The sequence below is a fragment of the Salvia hispanica genome, chromosome 1 (assembly GCF_029641045.1).
Source record: "Salvia hispanica isolate PSC_SH4W2 chromosome 1, Shi_PSC_v1, whole genome shotgun sequence".
Taxonomy (NCBI): domain Eukaryota; kingdom Viridiplantae; phylum Streptophyta; class Magnoliopsida; order Lamiales; family Lamiaceae; genus Salvia; species Salvia hispanica.
This window is the reverse complement of record NC_142692.1, coordinates 4,044,580-4,070,113: the sequence shown is the minus strand read 5'-3', so window position 1 is coordinate 4,070,113 and position 25,534 is coordinate 4,044,580. Positions and strand designations below refer to the sequence as shown.

Sequence of the window (25,534 nt, the reverse complement as noted above, 5' to 3'; positions counted from 1 at the left end):
TTATACAACAATTTTTCTTGAACATCCATATCCAACACGCTAGACAGCAATCTATAGATTGTTGTCTACCGTATTGAATATTGCTGTGTAGCATTTATAATATTGCTGTATAAGTAGTGTCACGATGTCATTTTAAGAGGAGTTGTCATTTTAACACAAACCGTACACAATATCCTCAAATTTTATTAAAAATTAATTTTGTTATTGATCGTGTATGTACTGTCCACACGCCATGAGTCCACGACAAAGTCTTAAAAGTCACATAACAGAAAGATAAAGATTAAAGTCCCTTTTTGGTCCTTAACATATGACGATTTTACGATTTTGGTCCAGAACATTATCTTTTGAATTATTTGGTCCAACATATTTGAAAACGGGCTGCAATCAGTCCATTTTGGACGGTGCCGTGTAAAACTAACGGTCAACAGCTATTTAGCTGATTTTGACCGAATTAAACATTAATTTAGAATTTTTAATTATTTTCAAATTAATTATTGTTATTCTAAAAACCCAAAATATAAAAAACACTTCTTGATTTCTTCTTTCTTCTCGGCTCACGCTATATGCTTGCCTTCTCTAACCAAGATGCATCGGAGTGCATTCCTTGAAGCTGCAAAACCGATTCATCGTTCAATTCAACTCAATTATGTAACAAAGAAAAGGGTAAACATAAACCCTATCAAAGCAAGACAATCAATTGATTCAATTCACCATAAAAAGGCACAATTCTTTCCAATTCAAACCCACACTACTGTGAGTTCTTCATCTGATAAAGGGATTACAATGTTGAGCAATTCATAAATGAGTAAAAACCTGAAAGAGAATGGTGAGGCGTGCGAGAAGAATGGTACAAGTCTTGCTGACGGCTCCGGCGAGGCCACCGGCGAGGAATTGTGGGGGCGGTGTCGATTTTCCTCTGGTATGCGGCTCGACTACCACTGATGACGTCATCGTCGCACTCAGGCCCCCTCCCTCCACCGCCACTCCGACCCTCGCTTCCGTCTGCATTTTACTGATCGCCGACATATAATTAGTCTCTCTTATTAATCCAAGAACAGTGACAAGCGGCAATCTTCAAGGAAAACCGAGAAGAAAGAGGAAATCAAGAAGTGTTCTTTCTGTTTTGGGCATTTAGAATTACAATAATTGTTTTTGAAAATAATTAAAAATTCTAAATAAAATGTTTAATTCGGTCAAAATCGGCTAAACAGCCGTTCACCGTTAGTTTTACACGGTACCGTCCAAAATGGACTGATTGCGGCCCGTTTTTAAATGTGTTGGACCAAATAATTCAAAAGATAATGTTCTGGACCAAAATCGTAAAATCGCCATATGTTAAGGACCAAAAAGAGACTTTAGTCAAAGATAAAAGTTAGGATATAAAGAGTAAATGACGTGTAATCAGAGGTTTTCTGACAATACTATTTTAATATGTCCACATTTACTATTTTACTTTCATAATTCATAATTCTAAATCAAAATTAATCTTAAATTGTAAATGAGAGTTTTATGCTATCATTCGGCAACACGAAATATATAGTCTGAATTGAATGAGAGATTTATACTAGTATTCACAACTCAAAATTACTCTAGATTATAAATAAGTCATAATGTATCATTTATAACTCGAAATAGTCTTAGTTGTGAATGATAGTAGAGTCATTTTAAATAGTTAAAGTGAAAAAAGAATAATATATATAACAGTCTTTTTTATTACAAATAAGAGTTTTTTAAATAGTTAAAGTGAAAAAAAAATAATACATATAACAGTCTTTTTTATTACAAATAAGAGTTTTTAGGTTATCATTCATCGCTAAAAATTCTTCTAAATGTCAATGAAATTAAATTTTATGATATCGCTTATAACTCTAAATTAATATTAGGTGTAGTTCAACTAGTCTCGCCTCTCTCTATCGCATATAGTATCAGATTCTATTCTGTCTGACATTCTTTTTTATTTCGAGACATGAAAATATGAAGACAAATGGGAGAAGACGTTTGTGAACTTGTAGGAACTTGTTCGTTTATAGACGATGCTATTTTCTAAAAATGGAGTTACATTAATTTGATGGACAAAAGGTCATTTACATCATTGAGAAATTAAATACTACTCCATATATTTATATCTTTTTTGGACTATTGAACATTTTCCTAGTACTAGTATGTAGGGCCTTTCCTTTCATAAAGAATCAACACATTTTTCTGCAATCGAGAAAGTTATATTTTCGTTATCTATAATTGACATGCAAATTATATTCTTTAGGTAGTAGTGTTTGTTTTGTGTCTTATACTTTTATCATTATTAACAAATTTATATTTCAAATTACTAATCAGTATTAATAATTTCATCAAATGCTACTCTGATAACCAGAAAAAAAAATTCATGTTAGTCCATTAAAATTTAATATTGTAATTTTTTAAAATGAGAAATTACAAATAAGCTCGAGCTCCATTTACAAAAATAGTCTTATTTTTCACATCGATCTATTAAAATTAGTTTTATCGTAATTTTATCTTTACTCACTCCTATTTTGCAAACTTTTTTTTTCTTTTTCTTATTTTATTAATATAAACAAAAATTCTACTCGTTCATAAGTGAGATTATTTTTCTTATTGAGAAGTACTATAATTTTATACTATCATTAATAATTTAATATCATGACTCATGATTCATGTCCATAAATGAAAGTCAAACTAATCCCGGATTTGAATGGGCCGACCCGATTTCGTTGGATCTAAAATCTATTGGGCTGTATCAAGCCCATGATTTTAATGGATATAGCTAATTTTGCCTCAGTGCTTCTGGAATTTATCATCTTGATTTCCATGAGCAATTCTATTTAACGCAGGCATTCAAATTTTGGGGATAAATTGAAAATAATTGTAATAAAATAATTCGAATTTTGGGGAAAACAATCAGCACAAGAAAGCCTAGTTTTCAACTTCCAAGGATCGAGAGCTCGAGATTATCACTGGCATCATCATCGTTTGATTGCATAATTGTTTGAGAAACCAATCACCAAATTGAGATGTCGTGCCTGGCATCGTGCTGTGCGTCTCTGACGTGTGGATTGTGCACATCGGTGGCGTCTGGCATCACTAAGCGCTCCGCGAGATTTGCCTACTGCGGCTTGTTTGGTGTTTCCTTGATTGTTTCTTGGATCCTCAGAGAAGTCGGCGCACCTCTCCTCAAACAATTCTCCTGTAAGCTCGGAAAAAAGAGCATGTTTTATCAGATTCATCTATTCCTGATTTTGTCTAAGATTTGTGATTGGTGCTTTTAGGGTTACTACGGAATTTTGTGTTGGTGTGAAAATTTCCCCTTTAATTTCTGGTTTCATGTTAGTTTGGTGTATTTTGAATGCATTGATTAATACATGAGCTCACAGGTAAGCAAAATGGCCGAATTGATGAGTGTTTTAGTTGCAGATGTATTGATTATTGTTTAGTTTTCAGTGGAAGTACATGATAGAGATGAATAGTGCTTATCCTCATTAAGGTAGACACGTTTTGCAGTTGAAATGATTTCTTTTTCAATTAGCTGTTTAATTCATTGATACTTATATTGCCAGAGTGTGTGATGAGGCAATTGATAATGTGTATGAACTATGGATCGAATGTAGAAGCATTCCGGATAAGAGCTAATGCTTTTGAAACCTGTTGATGCCTAGTGATTGAACTCCGTTTGTTGAACTGGTCCCGGTTCGCCTCTGAAATGTGTGAACTGAAATCTTTATCTTGATTGGTTTGCTAAGTTTGTAAATTTTCTTGTTGAAATAGATGGTTGTCTCCAATTCCTCTGGTCAATCATAGCAGAAGCGGAGTAACTCTGTGTCGAATGCTTTGCTAAGTTTGTAAATTTTCTTGTTGAGATAAATGACCATCTCCACTTCCTCTGGTCAATTGTAGAGTAGCTGAGAAATCTGTTGATCATTTGGTTTGCAGGGATAAATACTTCCGATGACCTTACAGACCAATGGTTCCAAATACAGGGAGTTCTTCGTGTTAGCATGGCGAATTTCTTGTTCTTTGGAACATTAGCTCTCATTATGATTGGTGTGAAGGATCAGAATGACAGGCGCGATGCCTGGCATCATGGTGGATGGATTGCTAAGATGATAATTTGGGCTTTGCTCACCATCCTCATGTTCTTCGTTCCCAATGTTGTTATAGACGTATATGGTCAGTCTCTTGCACGCACACATGCATATATATTGAGCATGTTACTAAGATAAAGTTTAGATCCCACAAATTGAGTAGATATTCCGTGTCTTGGTAGGGGTGTTAAAGAAGCACGACTTGGTAGTTCTGAGTAGCTCTTGTCAAGGAAAATAAAAGAGATAGAAAAAGACCACTTAGCTGATTCCTTGGATTGCTTTTGAATTGTGATTTACTACCTCTAAGGTCTTTGTGCATCTAAACTGCCTAATGGTTTGCAAAATCTTGATCTATGGAAGCTAAGATCACACTCGTGTCTTGCTATCATATATTCCAACGAATCTAGTGTCAACATGACGTTCCATTGAATCCCATACCAGCCTTTTTCTGTGTGTAACGTATAATGTTAATTTTAATAAATTTGTTGTCTATGCAGGAGTGATTTCAAAGTTTGGGGCCGGGTGCTTCTTATTGGTCCAGGTTTTGATATTGTTAGACGCCACACATTCGTGGAACGATTCATGGGTTGCTAAAGATGAGCAGAAGTGGTAGGGGCTACTACTTACGAGTAATATTTCACCCCCACTCTTCACGTTGGTCGAGTTCTTGATCATGTCGTGTGGTGCTGTATTCAGGTACATTGCCTTGCTCGTCGTGTCAGTGGCGTGCTACCTTGGAGCATTTACATTTACGGGGATTCTATTCATCTGGTTCAATCCTTCCGGGAACGACTGCGGCCTCAACATCTTCTTCCTAGTCACGAACTTCATTCTTGCTTTTGCTTTCGCTATCATCGCTCTGCATCCAAAGGTAAACGTCATTCTATTTTTGTTCGACATTTGTTGGATGATGCGACGAATTAATACATTATTGTGAGTGATGACTGGTGATTCGGGCAGGTTAATGGCAGCCTCTTGCCTGCTTCTGTGATCTCTCTCTACTGTGCTTATGTGTGCTATACCGGTCTCTCTAGTGAACCTCGAGACTATGCCTGCAACGGTCTTCACAAGTCGACAGCCGTCTCCACGAGCACCCTCGTACTAGGGATGCTCACAACAGTGCTGTCCGTCCTATATTCTGCTCTCCGTGCTGGATCATCGACCACTTTCTTATCATCCCCTCCATCTTCGCCTCGAGCAGGTACTTGAACCAACGATTCCGAGCTTTTTTCCTACTAGTCAAATCTCCACATTTCAATGCTATAATTACATCATTGTGGGTAGCGTTTACTTTGAGTGATATGATAGAATGAAAAAAATTATTCAGAGAGTTTACTTTGATGGGTTGATCAATTTAAACTTTGAGTGATGGAATAGATTGATAAAAAATATTCAAGTTAGTCTTTCCCCAAAATGCGCAGGTGAGAAAAAGCCTCTTCTCGAGTCGGGGGATGTGGAGTCCGGGGGTGCAGAAGCGCGACCGGTTAGTTACTCGTACTTTTTCTTCCATGTTATATTTGCGCTGGCTAGCATGTACTCGGCCATGCTTCTGTCGGGATGGACCAGCGACTCTGAGAACTCCGATCTCATTGATGTGGGTTGGACGTCGGTTTGGGTCCGAATCTGCACGGAGTGGATCACGGCTGGCTTGTACATTTGGTCCCTTGTCGCTCCTATAATCTTTCCTGATCGGGAGTTCTACTAGACCAACTGCTACATTACACGTGACATGTATTGATGGTGTTGTTGTAATTACTCAACTTTGGAGTCGAATCAGACTTATATATGTATTATGTTAGTATATAAATTATAAAATGTTACAGACTTGGAATTGGATATGTAGTAGTACTACTAGTGTTTGTGCCTGGGCATCACAAGAACCTTTTTTATGGTTATTGTATAAAATATAATAACAGTGAAATTATTGATGTGTAGTTTCCTATGTTTGGACTTTGGACATAGATATTACAAATTGTTCCGAATATACTTTAGTGAAATCCAACCAATTTTTATTGCAAAAACTGTTACACAAATATGCTTGTTGTTACTTTTCCTTTACGGTAATTATATTGTTGTTAATTGCTAGTATTATATCTCTAATGCAAAAGTGTAAACTTCAAATGCCTTTTATCCCTTCTAATCAAACTGTCTTTAAGCCCCTTCAAATGTTTATTTGAGGAACCAATATAGTACTAGCATTCTATTTCTAATGAAATCGGGCAAAGTTGGAATACATAACAAACTAAGGGCCCGTCTGGTAGCCCTAAATAGCTGTGAAACACCATTCGAACTAGGCAATTCTCCCGTTTGGTAGCAGTCCCTCCAATCGGCCGACCCGACATACTCCAAGCGGGTTTCAAGGTTCTACATACTACTATCAGCAGAGGTGTGCTAGCCCTATCAGAGGAGGGAGTGGGATAGTTTTCATGAATCTGCCGTTAACGCCGATAGTGAGTCCAATTATACCAAATTACCCTTTGAAAGTTGATGTATTGCTTTGGTGCAACGCTGCAGGTGAACGTTATTCCGCCTGAATTTGCAAAGCTTCAGAGGTCGGCAAAGGCGTTTACCCAATTTCGAATTCGACCGACAATCCAATCTGGTGACCGCCTATTTTCAATTCCGGTATATTCGCCCTATATTCATCCGAGTATGTCGAATTATCGGTTTTTTTGGTTTGATCTGCTAGCTATGATTATGCATTTGTTGTTGATGTATGAAATTGGGTTGAAATAGTTTCAATTTTGACCCTCCGTGTGTGGCCGATGATTATGCAAGTTGGAAATGCATTGTTTGCACTGTCAATCTGTTCGGATTGTGAAGAATATTTGCAATGTTTGTGGTTGTGATGTTGATTTCAGCATGGATTTGTGTACATACCGGCACGATTAGAACAATTTACTCCCTCCGCCTACATGTTGACAGTCTGCAATGCAGATTTTCAGTTTTTACAAGCTCCATCGGATGGGGCAGCTCTGAATACTCGTCATATGTGTGGTTTAGATGTTGCATTGTGCATTCGTTGCTGCAAATTGGGATTGTTTTGAATAAATTTCCAATGTTCATGTGTAGTTTTTGCATTATGTTGTTTGGTCTTACTTACCTATTTATCAAATTTTTGAAAATAAGTAATGATCTATTGATTTAAGGCACCCACCACGAATTCCATTGTGTTGCCCCTTTGAGATTAAGATCCCGACTTTCCATTTCAGGATGGAGGACCCCCGAGATAGGAAGAGAAATGAGATGGAGGCCGCGGTAGTCATGATCGAGGACATCATCCCCCACCATCAACATAACTGCTTCACAATTTTGAATCTGGTCAACAGATTGTTATACACTTCGCCAACGGCCGGGATGAGGAAACGCGAGCCTCTTACAACATGTCAGACAAAATGCCGGCTCAAGTCTCTCATATGAACCGGCTCACAAAAGTGACCGACGTGGACTGCATCAACAATCTGCGTATGGACCGCAATGCATTCGAGCGGCTTTGTCGGATTCTGCGTGATAGGTGTGGATTAGTTGATCAAAGGTATGTCCGCATCGAGGAGCAGGTTGCTATGTTCCTTAGTACTCTTGCTCACCACACAAAGAATCGTGTAATTGGATTCCAATTTCTTCGGTCCAAACATACCGTGAGTTGCTATATCCATGAGGTTATGCGTGGTGTTATTCATCTTCATCGAACCCTATTCGTGCAACCAACTCCGGTCGATGACAGCGGTGACGATGCAAGATGTAAGTGGTTTAAGGTAAACAAAGTCTTCTCTAACCAATTGCCTTCGTGTTCATGGTTATGTTTATTAACTTGTTCGTTTCATAGGGCTGCTTAGGTGCACTAGACGGGACATATATTAATGTCCGCGTTAGTGCTGCAGATGCTCCTCGGTATAGGTCTAGGAAGGGGGACATTTCTACAGACACACTAGCCGTGTGCAATAGGTTTCTTCGTTTTGTGTACATTTTTCTGGTTTGGGAGGGGTCTGTTGCAGATGCAGCGGTTCTGAGGGATGCGGTGACTCGTAACAATGGTCTTAAAGTTCCAAAAGGTTAGAACTTTTATACACTGAACTTGCGTTTTAGTTGGATTTAGGTGTCTTCTTATGTTTGAAAGTACCTCCTGATATAGATTACTTGCATTTTAACTTAGGTTGCTACTATTTGTGTGATAATGGGTATGCCAACAGCGAAGGTTTCCTCACACCTTATAAAGGTGTGCGCTATCATCTCAAGGAATGGGGGCCTAACAATTAGAGGCCATCCACCCCAAAGGAAATGTACAACATGTGACACACAATGGCCCGCAATGTAATCGAGCGTGCGTTTGTCATTCTGAAGATGTGATGGGGTATACTGCGTAGCGCTAGTTTCTACCCAATCGAAACTCAAACCCGTTTGATTATGTGTTGCTTCCTACTGCACAACTATATTCGAGGGGAGATGGGTGTCGATCCTGTTGAATCTGAACTGGATGCCCTAAACGGGGATGGTGACGAGGACGATGACAGTGCGCAGTCTGAACCAGCGGCCAACGTCGAGTTCGTGGATACAATTGAAGCGTCCCCCGGTTGGAATCAAATGCGCGTCAATTTGGCTAACTATATGTGGGAAAATCGATAGTCATTACATGAATGATTACTGTGTTGTGGACTGAGATTGCAAGCCTCTAAACTTTTTTTTGGTGTTTTGTTTAGTTATGGTTGCTTCTGGATTGTGTAGTACTGCCATTTTCCTCATCCCTTTGTACTTGAAAAATGATGCACTTGTCTCGACTATACATCAATTGGCAGATGATTATGTTGAGCTACTTGTTTATGACATAGTGTGTTCTGTTCTCAAACAAATAATTTCATACATGTTCGGCAAATAATTTCATACAAGTAGAATCAGAATCAGTCGATTTGAACAGATGTTGTGACATTATTAATACATTTTTTGATCATTGACTAATACTAGCTTTGATAAGGATTTATTCCAAGTTTTATCACATAGGGATAGAGATTTATATCGCAACCTTAATGGAGGCAGAGTGGTACACAAAACCGGTGAAATGTTGATTAAAAGCCACGGCATCGTGGCCGACCGTAAAATTACATCCATCGGTTGAAGAAACATTAATAGTAATTGCGGTGCTACCACCGCAATTACCTTCCTAAATCGAAACACAAAATAGAAAACACCACACACTACACGACTACAACCACAACATATAAAATCACCAACAAGTCGACAAAATAACTAATACTAACACACCACACGCACAACCAGTGCTCATTTGTTGATCTTCACGATGAAGTACAGCTTACGAGCCGGAACCATCTCGAAAACCAGAACATCTCCAACCTTGATTCTGTTGCCTTTTAGAAACGTCTGCCATCCCATGTCGGTCCGCTTCCTCCTACTAGCCGTTGAGACGACCAGCTTCCAAACCGCAGGACTCTAGATTGAACGTGCACCTGGACTTGTTCAACTTGATATACTTATCCCAAAAATCTTTGGGAATGGTCTAAAAAAAACAATGACGACAAACAGAGTAGTCATAAACGCGAGCAAAAGAAGTAACAAATGAAGTATATGAGTTGTTTTCGGTACCATTGTCGACGATATGTTCGTTGCGGTCAGTGTGTTAGTGAATGATGGACCAGGCAGCTTCGGGGTGGCTGACCGGGTAGAGCGGGCGACGCTCAGTTTCAGATCGAGGTCCGGGGGCGGCCCGGTGTTGTCCGTTTCTTCGTGGTCCTCCACCGGCTTTTTGCCTTTGTCTTTTTGGGCCCCGGGAAATGCTGCAACCGAGGCCGATGGCAGTTGGAGGTGAAGTGAATTTGATCCCTCGCCGTTCGTAGTTACTACTTCCGGCGCGGGCGGTTCCTCAGACCCGGCTGATGGAGGTACATCAGCGTCGGCATCAGCCATATTGTCGAACAAACCAAGACCCCAATCGTAATCTAGGATGTCATCATGCAAACCATCGAGCATAGGAAGTGGTAGATCCAAAGCTACATAAAAAACAAACAAAATATTACCAAAAAATTACGCAACGTGTTGTACTTCATATGTCAATCCAACGACATTAAAAAGTTACGTTGAACCGCATGGAAGTGGAGCGCAAGCGAATAGTTAAAATGGCGAACAATGAAAACGTCCACCATGTCGTATGTGAACGTTAGTAAGTCCCCTTCTTGGAAACAACAGTAGTGGGCAAACAATGGCCAACCGCGACCCATTCCACTGTGGCCGCCGCGATGACAAAGTTGGACATGCCACTGGGCATGATCGGGATGTCCAACACGGCAGAAAACAAGCAGATTAGCCTCATAGAATTGCACCCATGCATCGGGGAACGGCTAACAAAACAACGAAACACATCTTCAGTGATTTATTGTAGGCAGAAGTGCATGTATCAAGGGTGTAAAATGGTAATTACAGTTTACCATGAAGTCGTGATGCTCCGCGACGGTGTAGCAGATCGTGAACTCGAACGGAGGGACACCACCGTGTGGCTACTGCCTGTTTGAAGATGATAAACACCGAAAATAAAAAATGATTAGTAAACCTAATGCTATTTCCACCAAAACTGTCCACCGTACACCCTAGTCTCAAACAACAATCACCATGCATATGACATGTTAGCTTACAATCTTCGTAGAAGGGCCAAGATTTGTGCCGCATATGCTTGGCGTGGCTGCCAGCCTACATAACAGAGTTGATGTTAAATGAAATGATCAATGTGAATGTGGCAAAGCTACCCATAATATACCTTCACAATTTGAGCCCATTGATCATCGTTGCACTTAATTCGATGCCCATTGTCTGAGTTGAAGCCGACTCCGCTACGGTTTAGGATGTTGGTCAACGAGTTGTAATCTCTCTTCCAAGTCGCAATCTTGGAGTTAATGTGCGGCGACACCCTCAATTAAGTATATGGGATCTCCCGTTTCAGCACGTTGTAGATCATCTTAGAGTGGCCGGGCTGGAAACCGTTGTCCACCTTCCAACCTCCCGCAACGATGTCGTGCAAAGCCATGATCATAACCTCTTCCTCGCGCTTCGACCAAGACCTCCGCGTACGTTCCGACTTACCAACACCAGATGGACCACCCATTACGCCAACTACAACCACAACATACAGCACAGTGCATAGTAACTTTCCACTCAACACAAACGCAATCACTACAACTGAATTACATGGACGATTGAATACCAGTAAGACTCCCGGTGTTCGTCACCTTCGCCTTTCCCTTTGACGTCATGGATGCAACGTTACTTGAGCAAATTAATGAAGACGAGAAACTCTAAACAACACTCACTGCTGAACACCATTGTATATAATTGTTTTTGGAGCAGAAAACAAGATCAGAAGCGCTTGCGTTAATAAATACTCGGTCAAATAGCATTGACGAATGCATACACAATACAAACATAAATACACTTCAACATTAACATTGCTCTATCACTAACCTTGGTGCGGAGATATCCTGCTGATGCTCAGAGCGGTGTTCTCACTACAATGAAGTGGAATAACAATCTCGTACTTAAATAACCTAGTTATGCTAAATAATGAGGTTTTGGAGAGCAATGGCGGGAATCAGAACCAATTTAGCGCATAATTTGGTATCAAATTTGGTTTCAAGGCCGCCAATTTCTTCCTCAACGCTGGGAGGGTAATTTAGACCCATTAATATTTGTTTCCTACACACCCTGATTCAACCAAACCATAGACTAAAGCCCAATCAGCACAAATGGGCTGAACCAAATATTGGACAAGTCTAACAGCCTACTTATGAAACACCATTATCATTGGGTTTGTGTTAATATTTGTTGGCCTACCAGACAAGCCTTAACAAAGATAGAAAATACTCAATCACAAATGAGCCAATTAATGAGACATGTCTTATGTGTCTCTATGGTACATGTACACATATTTTAATAAGAAAATCGCCTCAAAATTTTCTTTCCTATACACATAATGAATCACGATCGAATCAAAATCAAGGAGCAGCTCATACGCCCTATGCACTATGGAATTGGAAACTGCCACAGAACTGTCACAATCGATAGTGATTGACAACCCTTACACCGTCTTAGTATAGTTATGTGACATCAATAGTGATCGAATGACACCGAATATGTCTTTAGACTCCAATACTGATCCTCTTTAATGTTTTTTTAATAGTATATCCGAGAGGTTCAATTTTATTTTATTTTTATAATTTTTTTGAATGTATCCATCCCACATATTCTGTTTTCTAAATGGTAATTTAAAATATATTCCAAAATAAAGTTGGAGATATTTTCCTTATGGGAAATAAAATATTGAAAATTAAGTTTGAATGGCACTCATAAAACAATTTAAATCAGCTAGAAATCCCACTAAATTAGGAGGGGAAAGTGTAGGCAACAAATCTCACAAAATCAAATACACACCCATTAATTAATTTCAGCATAGGTTCTTTAAACTACTCCAGTAACGTACGCACTCTCCCCCGCTGCCTGCCGCCCCCTGCTAACATGCGCACCGCCCTCTCTTCCCCCAACTTTTCCATCTGAAATCCCTTCCACCGCCCCTCCCTTTATCACTAACATGCGCCATCTCCACCACTCCATCACCGCCATGGCCCCTTCCTCCTCCCTCAAAAAAACCCCAATTCCCAAAACCCCCGCCCCTCACCACCACCACCACCCGAATTCCCCAAATTGCCCCTCCCTCTGCCGCCACTCCCCCTCCGCCACCCTCGACCTCCTCATCTTCATCCTCGTCCTCTTCTCCGGGGCCTTCCTCATCGTCTCCTGCTTCTCCTACCTCTTCCAGTCCCTCTCTCTCATCCTGCCCCCTTTCTCCACCGTCGCCGCGCATTTCCACCGCCATCTCGCCTCCAATCCGCAGGCGCAGCTCATCTTCTTCACGCTATTCGCCCTCTCCTTCGTCGGATTCGTGATCTTCTTCGAGATCTGCTGCGGCCACAGATCGAGGAGGTGCGAGAGGAAAGGGTGCAGAGGGCTGAAGAAGGCGATGGAGTTCGATTTGCAGCTGCAAGGCGATGAGCTGCTCCGCTCCGGCAATAAGGCTGTGAGAGACGTCAATGAGCTGCCGTGGAAAGGCGGCGTTGAGGATAACCCTGATTACGAGTGCCTGCGGGCGGAGCTGAGGAAGATGGCGCCGCCTAACGGCCGCGCTGTGCTGCTCTTCCGCGACAAATGCGGCTGCCCCGTCGCCAAACTCGAAGGATGGGGGCCGAAACGCGGCCGGCGCCACAAGAAGTGAGTCAAGTTTTTTTTTTTTCAATTTTTAAGTGTTGATTTTTGGATTGCAGAATTGGCGCATTGTAGCATGGCTTAGGGATTTGTGATCGATTTTGTGAGATGAATCTATTGCGAGCATAGACTCTTGCTTGTTTGATTTGGTAGTGTCATAGTTGTGAGCTAATTTGGGTAAGGATTGTCCCTTGTATCAACTATGCCAAACATGTTGAAAGTTATTTGTTTCGTATTCGAAGTTATTCAGATTATTTGTGATTGGATTTAGATAGTGTGGAACTGAATGCCGGGATGACTAGTTTTATGTTCTACCGATTGTGTCATCATATGTTAATGTTAGTGGTTGTTTAAGGTGAATTAGTCTTCAATTCGTTGATAGATTAGCTTTTTCCAGATTATTAATTTTCTGAGACGACACGTTTCTTGCTATTCTTCCCTTGTACCGCAGTTCAGAGTTTCAACAATAGGTCAATGTGGAACATATTGATGTTAATTCTTTTCTTTGTAGTATGTCTAGTTATCTATGGTTGGATAGTAAGCTATGGGTGATGGACTTTTGAGACATTAGTTATTGGTATGGATAAGTTGATTAGCTAGTATAGTTTCGAAAATGCCAAGTTGACTGATTATATGTATGTTGTGGCTTGTAGTTGTTTGAGGCGTAAGGTCTTTAGTTTGTCTGTAAAAATAGCTTTTGATTGTTAATTTACTGAAATGTATCTTTCTGATCTTCTCAATGTCTGGATTTGGATCCTAGTTTATCCTGAACTAATGTTTTGAGTTGATGAACTTAGGTGGAGTTTGCAAGGAGTGTTGATTCTGTTGTCGATTTTGGGTTTTTTGGGTCTTATGTTGTCTGAATCTAGTACTGGTTATAGACAGAGGTAGTAAGGATCCTAAGATACCTCTGACCATATAATGTCTTATAACGGAACTTGAGCCCTGACATATTGAATATCTTGTTTCGTGTGATTCTGTTGCCTTTATGCATCTAGGTATTTCCTATACTCTAGTTATTGAAGTATTCATATATTCATTTGATATCTCCTTAGACAAGGTAGTATTTGTATTTAGGATGCAGATCATCATTAGTACATAGCGTCCTATTGTTTGCTTCTGATGACCGACTTGATTTTCATACACTTGTTAAAACACCCGATGTTTCACATGTCCATGGTTTCCGTAGTTCAAGATTGACTAGTTGGAGAGGGGCGAAGTTTGCTCATTTAAAAGTTTGCATCTCACTAGCATGTGAGGTTCTTTTATAGCTATTGCTAATCTGATTGGCGTATTCTACCCTGAACTGAACTAATCAACAAGTATAATCTTGTCGAAGCTACACCAAAACTTTAGTATATATGCTTTTCTATCGATGAGAATAGACAAGCTCTTCAATCGTATGTGGTCTATTTGTTCATCTAGTACCGGTTTTCAACATATGATTATAATTTGCTAAACTCTTTATTCCTTTGTATAGTGTGTGACACTCTTCATGTTACATATCATCTGCCACATTATATGCGCGTTTTATCTCTTTTTTTCTCGATTGGTAGAAATTCACATTGCTCTTCTGCTTTTATTCGATAGGAGTCTGTCTCTTAATGGTGGAGGAGATCAAAGGTGACGGGTGAGTGTCTTGCTAGGACTCTTACCATTTTCATCCATTGTAGTTGGTTTCATTATTGTTACCAGTTTACATAGAAACTGAAACCCTAAAGCCCACATTATTGGGGAAGTATCTCTCTCTTTTTTATATACCAAAGTGAAAATAAATAGACAAATAAGTTAATATTATCATTTACCAGAATTATATCTGCATTGATGTGTTTGCATTGGGTTGTTATCATGTCGATACAAGAGAGAGAGGGAGGCCTAGCAAATCATGTGTTGGGTTGTTATTATGTCATACAATAACGACGTGACACAATAAGGCCAAACTCGAATACGACGCCATAAGAAAACCCTCCGAGACAAATAAGAGGTCAACATGCTCGTACCGATACGGAAACAAAAACAATAGCAACAATCAATCTCACTAAATATATTTAATTTATTTTGTACAATACCTCATTCACATCTTATTATTAACGTGCATGTTTTTTTTAAAGTTTCTAAGTTATGTAAGAAATACGTATTACATCAACTTTAGTAACTTTTGCTGTAGTTTTAATATAAGGCACCACCCAATTAAATTATTTGATTATGCATTTTATTTGTATTACTGAAATAATTTGTTTGTTGAGAGAATTTTAAAATTAAACTAAATTCGTACAAGATAAAACCAAATGATTTAATTTTAGTTAAACTCTATAGAATATTAAATTAAATTATATATACAACAAAATGGCTGAAACTACATTCACACGTTAAAATGGTATTAATATTACTTCAAATAAAGAAATACTTCTCCCTAATTAGATTTAATCCAATAATTGTCTTATCTAAAAAACTACCATAGTCCTATACCTTTTAGTTTTCTAGAAATCTTTTTTCGAATCATAGAGCAGGAATTAAAGAGCAAAAGTCCTGGAAACTCTTTCTAACTTAGTAAAACCATAAATACAAATTTTATAAATATTTTATTTAAAATTTTAACCAACTAATAATGAACAATAATTAAATGATCTAGATTAGAGCTTTGTCGTTGATTTGACACATCAAACTACAAGTACTATTACTAATCAAATTGTGCACTGGTTGGTTGGTGGTCGTTATGAAATTGCAACATTTGAAATGATAAACCTTCCTTGTCTACTTTGTACACACGTTTCTGTTAAAATTAGTAACTACTTATCTCCTGTACAAATCATTCAAATTGATCTACAAAATTTCCGAAGTTAGAAAACAGAAGTTACAACTCACTCTCCACAACTAGCTCAGCTGCTGAGCCCATGACCCCAACTCCACCAGCTCCGAGCAGAGCGAGGGCCAGCTCGGCCTCGTGCCACCGCCTCAGACCCTTCGACAGCCTCCTCAGCAGCTCGACGTCCAAGTCCTGTATCCACGTAGGCATGCACCGCACCACCAAGCTCAGGAATCCCGACACATAAGCGCGCCAAGTAGCTCGATCACACCCCAGTGAAATCTTCCCGTCTAGCGCACTTGCCACGAACTCCATGTGACACCCGAGGATCTTGGGCCGCCGTTTTGAAGCTGCTGATGATGCTGATGAGTCGACGCCCCAGATGAAAGCTCCCGACAGCGCAGCAAGATATGCCAGCGCGTAGCCTCGGAGCATCGGGAGCATTCCACCCCTCTCTCCTCCTTGGTTCATTGACATGAACCAAGATGGAAGAGTTTCCTTGATTAACGACTGCACGAGCCCCAGCCCCCCGGTTAAGAACACGACAGAAGCCCCGAGCGATGCTGCTAGCTTCACCTTCGTTAACACTGCAGCGAGAGAAGAACCCCCGCCATGGTTCTTCCCGCTGTTAGGCCTTCCCGGGAGGCCCCCGTGGACTATGTCTTGCACAGTTTGCATGAGCAACGAAACTATCTCCTCCCTCAAGAACATGATATCTCTGATCGAGCGGTGAACTCTCAGATACAAGATCCCCGGGGCGACAGCAGAGATCCCGCCATTGAAATGAGACCCGAATCCATGGCCTAGAAGAGCTCCGATCCCACCATTGCTTGAGATGCTGCAGCTGCTGTTGAATCCAAGGATGGCACTGAAGCAGCTCCGAAGGAGCTGAACAACAGCGTCATTGCTGTGCAGGAAGACAGTTCGAGAAGCAGAGAAGACGAGGAAGTCACTCCAACGCTTTGCCTTTTGAGTCCACAAAGATGCAACTATCGGCATGCATGGCCATGGGCAGCCTGCAGCAAGGGACTCTAGAGCTGGTCCGGCCAGATCCAGAAAACGCTGGGAGGCTTTATCGAGCTTGTAGGTTATGGTGAGGCTCACGAATGCCGCCAGAGGCAATGGAAGTGCAGCCGGAGAACTTCCTCCTACAGAAGAAGTAATAAGTTGCCACATTTATGAAGTCTATATCTCAATAGAATCAAATTCTTGAAAGAAAACCTGCAGCAAGACTTGGGATATCGACTCCGGTGGCTGCTAATATTTTCTTGATCTGTTCCTCGACATTGGAGAGATTAGCAGCCGGACTCGGCCAATCTGTTCCGTTCATGAAAACCGTCTTCCATACTCCTCGAGTCACTTCAGCCGAGAAGTAACTCACGATGGTAGCCAAAGTTGCCGGAAGATAATCAGCCAAATCTTTCAGCCCTGTCCAGCAAGAATGTCAACCGTTAAGGCCGAGTGTCAAATATTATTGAAATTGATAAGGCAAAAGACCTGTGCAGAGTTCGCGAGGCGACAATCTTCCATGAGCACACGCAGTTAGAGCAGCATCAGCCACGAAGGGGACAGCTTCGAGTATATCCCATGCAGGTAACTTAGGCCTCAGATAACCATCCTCGCTTCCCGGTCCGGACGAGCTGCTACTTCCGGATGAGACAATTGTCACGGTTTGGTTTCCTCTGTTTATATTTCGGAACATCATGTTCAGTAGTGTATCAACAGTGTGAAGAACAGGAGTCCCATTGACGAGGCCGGTGAGAGGAGAAGCTATGCAAGACAAATGCTGTCTATACCACACTTTTAGTTTGGGGAACGAGTCCACAAATATGGGTTTGGATGATGTAGAACTTGCTACCTGAGCAAGCCTCCTCCGGTTTGGATCCTTGAGTAAGTTACCGGATGATACTAGGTACGAATTCCGTACCAGTAACAGGTATTCGGGAGTGAGCTGGGATCCTACCGGAGGCACGTCTCCTACTCCATACTCAATGGGAGGATGATTAAATCTCCACAGCTTTAGAAGAAGGGCAAATGCATTTGAAAAAACGACATGTGCTGATATTTCTTCTCCAGTGGTCAGGGTCCATGAGATGTTCGGCACGCATGAACCGAAGACCTCACATATTGTCATCAATGAACCAGCAAGCTCCGGAACCTGTCAAAGGAAAGTACAGTCCTCTTTACTGACGTCCTCAATGTCTCAAGGCTAAACTCTCGCCTTCCTAGTAATAGTATATTTGATTTAGAAATATGATCTTGACTGACGTTACATACCAAGCCATGAATGGAGAAAATCTGAACACAGTCAACTGGTGAGATTCCAACAAGGAGAATATTGAGCATGGGAGCACAGGCTATCAAGTGGCTTTCGCTCCCAGAATAGTCGACAGGAACCGGAGGAGATAGTAATCTAGTTATAAAATAAAGAATGTGCTCCTGCACAAGGAAGAGTTTGTATGCAGTTAGATATGTATCTATCTTTGGCAACGAGGGTAAAATTCGAAAAGCCATAACTATCTAAGTAGGAACAAGAAAATCTCCGTTACCTGAATGCTCCATCCACGAATCAACGAGGCCCCACAAAGAACAGAAGCAGCAGCTGTCCTTTCATCACTTGATCCTTTGGTTGCTATCTCGAAGATTTTTTCAATCTCTGCAAAGCTTCCATTAAATCCATGAGCTCAAATTTAGTTACTCTACTCGAAAAAATCATTGAATCAACACTCAAGGAAAAAAATCACTTGACAAAAAGCTATTCCACAGCTTGTGAATAGAGAATGTATTCTTAAAATTTAGCTGATTTTCTTGTTGTCGATTAACAGGGTATGAGCAAGGCGCTGCATACCTTGAAGCAGGCGTAGAGACTAAAGCACTGATCATCATGGGAGTGAGAGGCGCCCCTTTCATAAATGATGACCACCCAACTTGAGTTGGTACATTGCGCGGTAACTGGTTGATGCGACCATTTACATAACCGGGCCACAAATAGGCAGATGTGTCCAAGAGATTTCTAGCTATACATGACTCAACAATTAAATGGTAAAGGCTTCCAGCTGCAGCAGAAAATGTAGGTTTTCATTTTTCTGATGTATTATATTTGTTTCATAATAATGCTGAATAAGACGATGTGTTACTTACAGCAGTTAACCGGCATGTCCATTGTGCTGATGCACTCGAAGTATGCACTGGCATTAATGCCAGAAACGAACAGCATGGCTTTAGCAGCAGCCTGATTAGCAGAAAGTATGACTGACTGTGGTGGTGTGAGCAAGCTCTGATAATCCTGTAGATTCTGGAGACTAAATATCAAATCCTTTCTTCGTTTCCCAGGGACGTGATGCTCGGCTCCAAAACCATATCCGATCTCATCCATGGCTGCACTTTCCTCTTCCCCGACAAGATCAGCAACTATGAGAGTTGTGATTGACAGCAACATGCTCAGACGAGTATCCAGTCGAGGCACCGGCCCCTCAATGGGATCCCTCTCCTGCAAATGCAATGCAGATTCATTTATAACTTATACACTATCATAGCAGAGAACTAATTAGCGAAGGTTATCTTCGGTTATGTTCTCACTCTCTGAACAAGGCGAAGAGCAGCCATCCAAAGTCCGAGAAAGATCTCATCCCAAGAGGCCGCATTAGTTGCTTGAAGAGATTTAACCAAACCTGCAGAAAATGAAGTCATGAATTAGAATTTTTGATGCATTTGTACAGAAACTTGAGACCTCAAACATACTTCTTGCTACCTGTGATGATTTCTACGGCACTTGTAGCGTTCACTTGTGAACCATCCATTGCATCTTCTAGAAGCATGTCGAGAGGAAGCCAGAGAGCAGACCGGCTAGTTCCAAGACAGAGGCCAGCATAGTTAATGAGAGGTCTGGATTGTAACGTAGGATGGAACTCCTGCACTAAGCTTGGCTTGAAGTGATGATGGTTGCTTCTTTGAGTGTCTGATAGAAACTGAAGTAGAGCTTCGGGTCTAATGGTTTTCGAGTTTCTCAGAAATGAGGAGTTTTCAACAAGAAGTTCCATTCGCTGAGTGAAGTTTTTCCAATGTGTACACCTGAGAGAGAGAGAGACATAAATGTACCTGCTACAATGCTACAAGATACTGAAACTCATTCAACCAATTTTGTGAAATTATGTTTATTCCCATCAAGAATCATTCAAGGGAAAAACAAAATAAGATGTGAAAATTTGAGGGGAAAAATTGGTAAAAGGGATTTGAGTTCTAACATGTTTTGGCCAGCCAAGTGAAGAATCCTTGAAATTATTTTATTTTGTAAGAACTCCCCCAATAACTCGATGGCAAAGACAGTATTAACAGCTCTCAGTCTCTCATTATATTCTTTCCTCTTCCCTTCAAAAATGCCGGGGACATTATCAACTTCCATATCTTGAGGTTTGACAGGCCACCGAGGCTCCATCTCCGCAAGCTGAAGCAGCCCTTCATCATCCAATGCTGCGTCAACCAACTGCCAAACGATAGAGAAGATGAAGAGAACCAGCAGCACACTAGCTTCATTCGCTTGCAAGCCAAATAGGTGAGATAACTGGAGGATTTCGTCCAGTGAAAACATGGTCCTACAAGAACAAGATTGATCATCAATGACATTCAGAGTATCTTAACTCGGGCAACACTAAAAGATAGGAAATGATATGATTCACCAGTAAATGAGGCAACATGAAGTCTATGAACATTAAGATGCTTACTTCTCATAGTTTGGCAAATCTGTGTACTCTTTCAGGGAAAAAGCATGCCGTTTGATGAGTTCCAGGTATAACCTAAACGCTGCTGGACAAGAACCTCGATACGGGATCACTCTGCTCACGGATAGAGAAATAAGAAACTTAAGAATTCAAGCAAAACAAAATAAATGATTGTGTAACACACTTCTCCGCATATTGCAAAAGATCCACAATAAGCAAGAAAACTTGAGACGAACACGAGATAGAGAGCATAATCGACACACTCTTCATTTTCCATCCATGCCATAATCATAATGTAAGAACATGAAGAAGGAAAAAAGAAAGCAACTGCATATGATGGTTCAAAATATTGACATTAATTATTCTATGCATCATGAAATCAAAAGCATAATACACCAACTCTAAAAAAAAAGTAAATCAAACAAACTACACCATATTATCAAATTCAACCATTTAACACCAGCCAAAGTCACTGCACTGCAACCACACCACTAAAGATCAGAGCAAGAAGAATCTAAAGACAGAAAATCACAAGCTACAAAAACAAAAGGTAGAAACCTTTTGCTGGCCAAAAAACACATTTTTCAAGTAAAAAAGTTAAAGAAACCTTTGCGAAAGCAATCCAAGAACAAGAAAGGGAGGCACAATCTTGAGAGCTAATGCCTTCTCCAAGAATTTCCAAGCAATGGGCACATTGTTTTCCCAACAAATGTGAGAAACCAAATGGTTGGCCAATTCAACACAAGGCAGAGTGATTCCAGCAGAGCTCAAATTGGAGGAGATTTGGATTGACCACAGCAATGGGTCACTGCCCTTGTCTTGGGCCACCTTAGTTTGCACCAAAATAGTGTCCCAAATGGTGCTGCAGCTCACCTCCATTGCCATCTTCTTCCTCACAAGCTCATCATTGGTTAGAAACAAAAAAGATTCCAGTTTTCGGTTGTGGGATTAAAGAAAGGGGAGAAATTCAAGAATGCAGCAAAGTGAAAAGTGGTTGGTTTTCTATTGTGAATGTCAAACCCAAGGAAGTGGGATTCCAGTGGATTAAGCTTCCCCAACTACTTTTTTAGTAGATAAAAATACTCTCTTAATTTCCAATCATATTTGGAAACTCTTGTTACTATTTAATTTTGTTTTATTATCACTGCTAAGCTAAGTTTAATGTGTTCATATAGTAATGTCTCTCTATTATTTATTCATTTATTTCACTCCAACTATATAAATTGTGGTTATCTTTTAAACACTTAGAAATTTTAGGTCGGAAATTTTATTTTAGATATTTTAGTATGCGTGATTTGCTTCGCTGAATTCAAACCATACACCGAGGTGGGGCAATTGTTTTATGCAATTATTTTATATAATTAATACAAAAAAATTGTGGTAGAAGTTGACTCTATAAACATTTCCAATATTTGAATGAAAATTGATCACACTCATTGTTCCAAATATTTCAATTATTTGTATGATAATGAATCACACTCATAACTCATAGTCTAGTTATATTATGTAAGTACTACTAATTAAAAAAAGGTTTGTAATCACATGATAGTGAATGTGGTACAGCCACATTTTCGACCCATGAGCATGTGATCATTTCTTTTTAGAAAATCTGTGAAAATGTGGCAAAATGAATATCAAAGCTTTTTCCAAAAATTACTTTTTAAATTATTATAAAATTGCTATATATGTTCAAATGTGTTTTGACAATGTCAGTTTTCTAGAAAATTAGCTTTCATGGTATACAATTAAAAAAATATTAAAACATTGTGTAACAATTTGATAAAGATAAAAAATGTGACATTAATAAAAAAAAATAGTAATCAATTAAACGTGATAATGATGATGACACATTGACACCGAGATAAGTTGTAATCAGAACCAACGCTTTCTTTTAAAGCGAATATGATTACAATAATTAAGATTATGGTAATAATTAATATGATATTCTACGCATTTAGATTAATTTGATGAAACCCATGAGGTAAATATGGTAACATGGAATGTTTAATAGTTAAGAGCTATTGAATTATGAACTATGATTGATTATTTGATTGGATACCAAATCAAGAAATAGAACATAAGGTTTTGAGAATCATTCCCTTTGCACACATTAAAAGTTATGAAAAATTATCACAAAAAACCCCCCACTTATTTAAGCATTTGATGATGCACCAATTCAATGGCCCACCAACTCATATTCAGCCCACTTTTTCATTGGTTAATTAGAGATCATATTTCACATAATAACTCCAATTGAGTTTTCTAAACTAAACTTATACTAGTAATAAACTCACTTCATGTAAGACCTAAAATACATAGGGGAGTATCATCTTGCAAAAATTCCCTCAAGAATTGATTCAATTTGTTTGATGGAAGTAATACCATAAATAAAGCATTATAAGTGACCATTATTCCTAAGCTAACTTAGGAAATTTAGCTCTTATATAAACATGCCCCGATACATATATTCGTATAATATAGCATCATGGATAAAATTACTTTGTTTATGAATATTAGATTTCAAGATATTAAATGGAATAAAATTTGATAGTGGTTAGGGGTAGGTAGAGATGAAGACAGGTTGGACATCCCTATCAAAGGTTGGCCTCTGTGATGTATTGCTTTGGGTAGTAATACAAAAAATGGGTCCTTTTTGGTTTTATAAAATTATATTTTTGCAAATGGATTTTTGTGTGTAATTTGTGTGGTGTGGCAGCTTTATTGTCTATACTTGGATTACACATTATAGTAGATTGGTTGGTGAGGGCCAAGTGAGTGTGACTTGGTCATGTTCATGCCCATGCGTACTAGCAAGTGCAAATATGGGCCCACACATCACATATTATATAGTAATATTATATTATATACAATATGGTAAAGATTAGTCGAGAATGATAAAAATTTCGTGGAAATTAAGAATGACATATAAATACGAATTACGCATGTACAAGTATGTTAAAGTTCATACTTTAGGAAAAATAACATAATCCTTGAATTATTCACAAATTTATTACGTATGGAAGTTTGTGCCTTGACATCTGATGAAATTGGAATGAGACAAAGAAGATTAGAATAATTATTGCACAAGGATAATACACATAAATCGAGACATAGGCTTAAACATATGTGCAATTTAAGGGTCTTATGGGGCAAATTTCAAATGCTATTCATTTTCTCCTTTCTTGTTTGGAAAATAAAATGTAGATATCGAAACCAGTTCCTAATAGAGTGAGTAGCACTCACGACGTCATTGATCTAAGTGGGCGCTTGTTGCCCAACGATACGTGATGCTCATGCCCATAACTTTGCTTAGAAAACTTGTTACATGTTGTATAGAAGACTCTGCAACGTTGTGTTAACGTTATATCACACTCTGAGTCAGAGTTATTTTTACATGATGTTGCATGTGTCTTTACTTATCACCAACTACTACTTAAACAAGCACTATGAACGTATCAAAGTTATAATTATAAATATATCAAAATCACAAGGTAAAATTAGGTGGGGTGCTTTGTTTTGGTCATCTACTAGAACAAACATACAAAGCAAGTACACAAACTAACCTGCCCTCTATTTGAGTTGGTGGGACTTTGTGGGGTTGCATGATAATCCTAAATTTGTAATTGACATTTTATCTTAGTTTATTTAGGTTTCAACTGATTTGACTATGTTGCTATCGCGTTACTACTTTCTTATATTAATTGCATCAAACAGTAATCAACTGGATTTTTTTTATTTCGCACTAGATTTATGTAAAAACGTGACTTTAAGTGGGAGCAAACTAACCTTAAACAATATTGCCAAAGCAAGCAACAATTATTGTTAGTCCTTAATATCGAGAAATGTGATTAACTATTTTGTCGAATTTCGTCAAAAAAATATTTTATTTATAGTATTTCATAAATGTAGGATAAATAAATAGTAATTCAAAAAGATCTGAAATATAAGCATGGTTGGACAAGTGGAGACCTACCAAATATTATTTTTATATTATAAAATTAGGGGTGGAAATACGGGTATCCGTGGATACCCAACCCGAAAAAGTCGGGCACCCAAACTCGAAAATCATGTAAATGTCTATCCAAAACCCGACCCGATATATTTTCGGGTACTCCAATACCCACCCTGGGTATTCATACCCGACGTATCGGGTACCCAAATACCCGACTCTTTAGTGCGTTAATAACTAATAAAAAAATTCAAATTTTTTATATTAATATAAATATAAAAATATCAAAATTGACTAATATGTTTAATGTTGCATTTATTTGGTAGTATAAAATTAAAAAAAATTGGTCACTTTTATTTTAAAGTATACTATTATATTTATGAGAATTGGTTATGCAATATGTAAATAAAATAATAAATGTTACGCATTTAATTAAACTGTAGAAGCAACCGATAATATAATTCAAAAGTCAAAATAATTATTCCAAATGATGAATACGAGGTGAGAGTTTGGAGAAGCCGTGACCTAGTAAGAGAGATTGACTTATTTATATAAGTTTAGAGAAAGTTAACCTAGTAAGTTGTAATTAGTACATAAATTAGTCCATCTCTTGAAGCCCAAAATGACTAAACCTAATTTAAAAAAAAATTTAAATAATAAATTGGATATTCAGGTAATATCCAATACCATTCGGGTTACCCAATACCCG

At 39.1% G+C, this 25,534-nt stretch overlaps 4 protein-coding genes and 1 non-coding gene across 5 annotated transcripts; 4 read left to right on the top strand and 1 right to left on the bottom strand.

The window, feature by feature from the left end:
- The first annotated feature begins 2,856 nt into the window (after positions 1-2,856).
- LOC125223419 (Serinc-domain containing serine and sphingolipid biosynthesis protein) lies at positions 2,857-6,031 on the top strand. The gene is made up of 6 exons (XM_048126556.2): positions 2,857-3,204; positions 3,946-4,182; positions 4,595-4,706; positions 4,794-4,968; positions 5,058-5,298; positions 5,519-6,031. Exons 1-6 carry the CDS (start codon positions 3,030-3,032, stop codon positions 5,800-5,802), a joined length of 1,224 nt encoding a protein of 407 aa, XP_047982513.1. The 5' UTR covers positions 2,857-3,029; the 3' UTR covers positions 5,803-6,031.
- Positions 6,032-7,443: 1,412 nt separating this feature from the next.
- On the top strand, positions 7,444-8,720 carry LOC148933126 (uncharacterized). Its single transcript, XM_089063425.1, has 4 exons — positions 7,444-7,852; positions 7,924-8,149; positions 8,251-8,313; positions 8,536-8,720. Exons 1-4 carry the CDS (start codon positions 7,481-7,483, stop codon positions 8,718-8,720), a joined length of 846 nt encoding a protein of 281 aa, XP_088919551.1. The 5' UTR covers positions 7,444-7,480.
- Positions 8,721-12,506: 3,786 nt separating this feature from the next.
- LOC125218804 (Ribosomal protein L34e superfamily protein) lies at positions 12,507-15,152 on the top strand. The gene is made up of 2 exons (XM_048120576.2): positions 12,507-13,358; positions 14,943-15,152. Exons 1-2 carry the CDS (start codon positions 12,682-12,684, stop codon positions 14,977-14,979), a joined length of 714 nt encoding a protein of 237 aa, XP_047976533.1. The 5' UTR covers positions 12,507-12,681; the 3' UTR covers positions 14,980-15,152.
- Positions 15,153-16,056: 904 nt separating this feature from the next.
- Positions 16,057-21,992, bottom strand: LOC125223519 (mediator of RNA polymerase II transcription subunit 33A-like). Its single transcript, XM_048126697.2, has 12 exons — positions 21,484-21,992; positions 20,880-20,990; positions 20,403-20,750; positions 19,910-20,229; positions 19,738-19,829; positions 19,300-19,648; positions 19,007-19,214; positions 18,708-18,822; positions 18,436-18,597; positions 17,656-18,316; positions 17,380-17,586; positions 16,057-17,306 (listed from the first exon to the last, which is right to left on the bottom strand). Exons 1-12 carry the CDS (start codon positions 21,759-21,761, stop codon positions 16,207-16,209), a joined length of 3,951 nt encoding a protein of 1,316 aa, XP_047982654.2. The 5' UTR covers positions 21,762-21,992; the 3' UTR covers positions 16,057-16,206.
- A 1,906-nt stretch (positions 21,993-23,898) lies between these two features.
- On the top strand, positions 23,899-24,001 carry LOC125185737 (U6 spliceosomal RNA). Its single transcript, XR_007170239.2, has one exon. It is a non-coding gene; the product is annotated as a U6 spliceosomal RNA (small nuclear RNA).
- Positions 24,002-25,534: the final 1,533 nt, after the last annotated feature.

Coding starts and splice junctions, on each gene's coding strand:
- LOC125223419 (XM_048126556.2), top strand. CDS start 3,030: ATGTCGTGCCTGGCATCGTGCTGTGCGTCTCTGACGTGTGGATTGTGC. Junction 4,183..4,594: donor TGTTGTTATAGACGTATATG/GTCAGTCTCTTG, acceptor TTGTCTATGCAG/GAGTGATTTCAAAGTTTGGG. Junction 5,299..5,518: donor TCCATCTTCGCCTCGAGCAG/GTACTTGAACCA, acceptor CAAAATGCGCAG/GTGAGAAAAAGCCTCTTCTC.
- LOC148933126 (XM_089063425.1), top strand. CDS start 7,481: ATGTCAGACAAAATGCCGGCTCAAGTCTCTCATATGAACCGGCTCACA. Junction 7,853..7,923: donor CAAGATGTAAGTGGTTTAAG/GTAAACAAAGTC, acceptor TTCGTTTCATAG/GGCTGCTTAGGTGCACTAGA. Junction 8,150..8,250: donor TGGTCTTAAAGTTCCAAAAG/GTTAGAACTTTT, acceptor ATTTTAACTTAG/GTTGCTACTATTTGTGTGAT.
- LOC125218804 (XM_048120576.2), top strand. CDS start 12,682: ATGCGCCATCTCCACCACTCCATCACCGCCATGGCCCCTTCCTCCTCC. Junction 13,359..14,942: donor CGCGGCCGGCGCCACAAGAA/GTGAGTCAAGTT, acceptor TTTATTCGATAG/GAGTCTGTCTCTTAATGGTG.
- LOC125223519 (XM_048126697.2), bottom strand. CDS start 21,761: ATGGCAATGGAGGTGAGCTGCAGCACCATTTGGGACACTATTTTGGTG. Junction 17,587..17,655: donor GCCTCGCGAACTCTGCACAG/GTCTTTTGCCTT, acceptor CTTGCTGGACAG/GGCTGAAAGATTTGGCTGAT. Junction 17,307..17,379: donor TATCCCAAGTCTTGCTGCAG/GTTTTCTTTCAA, acceptor CTTCTTCTGTAG/GAGGAAGTTCTCCGGCTGCA.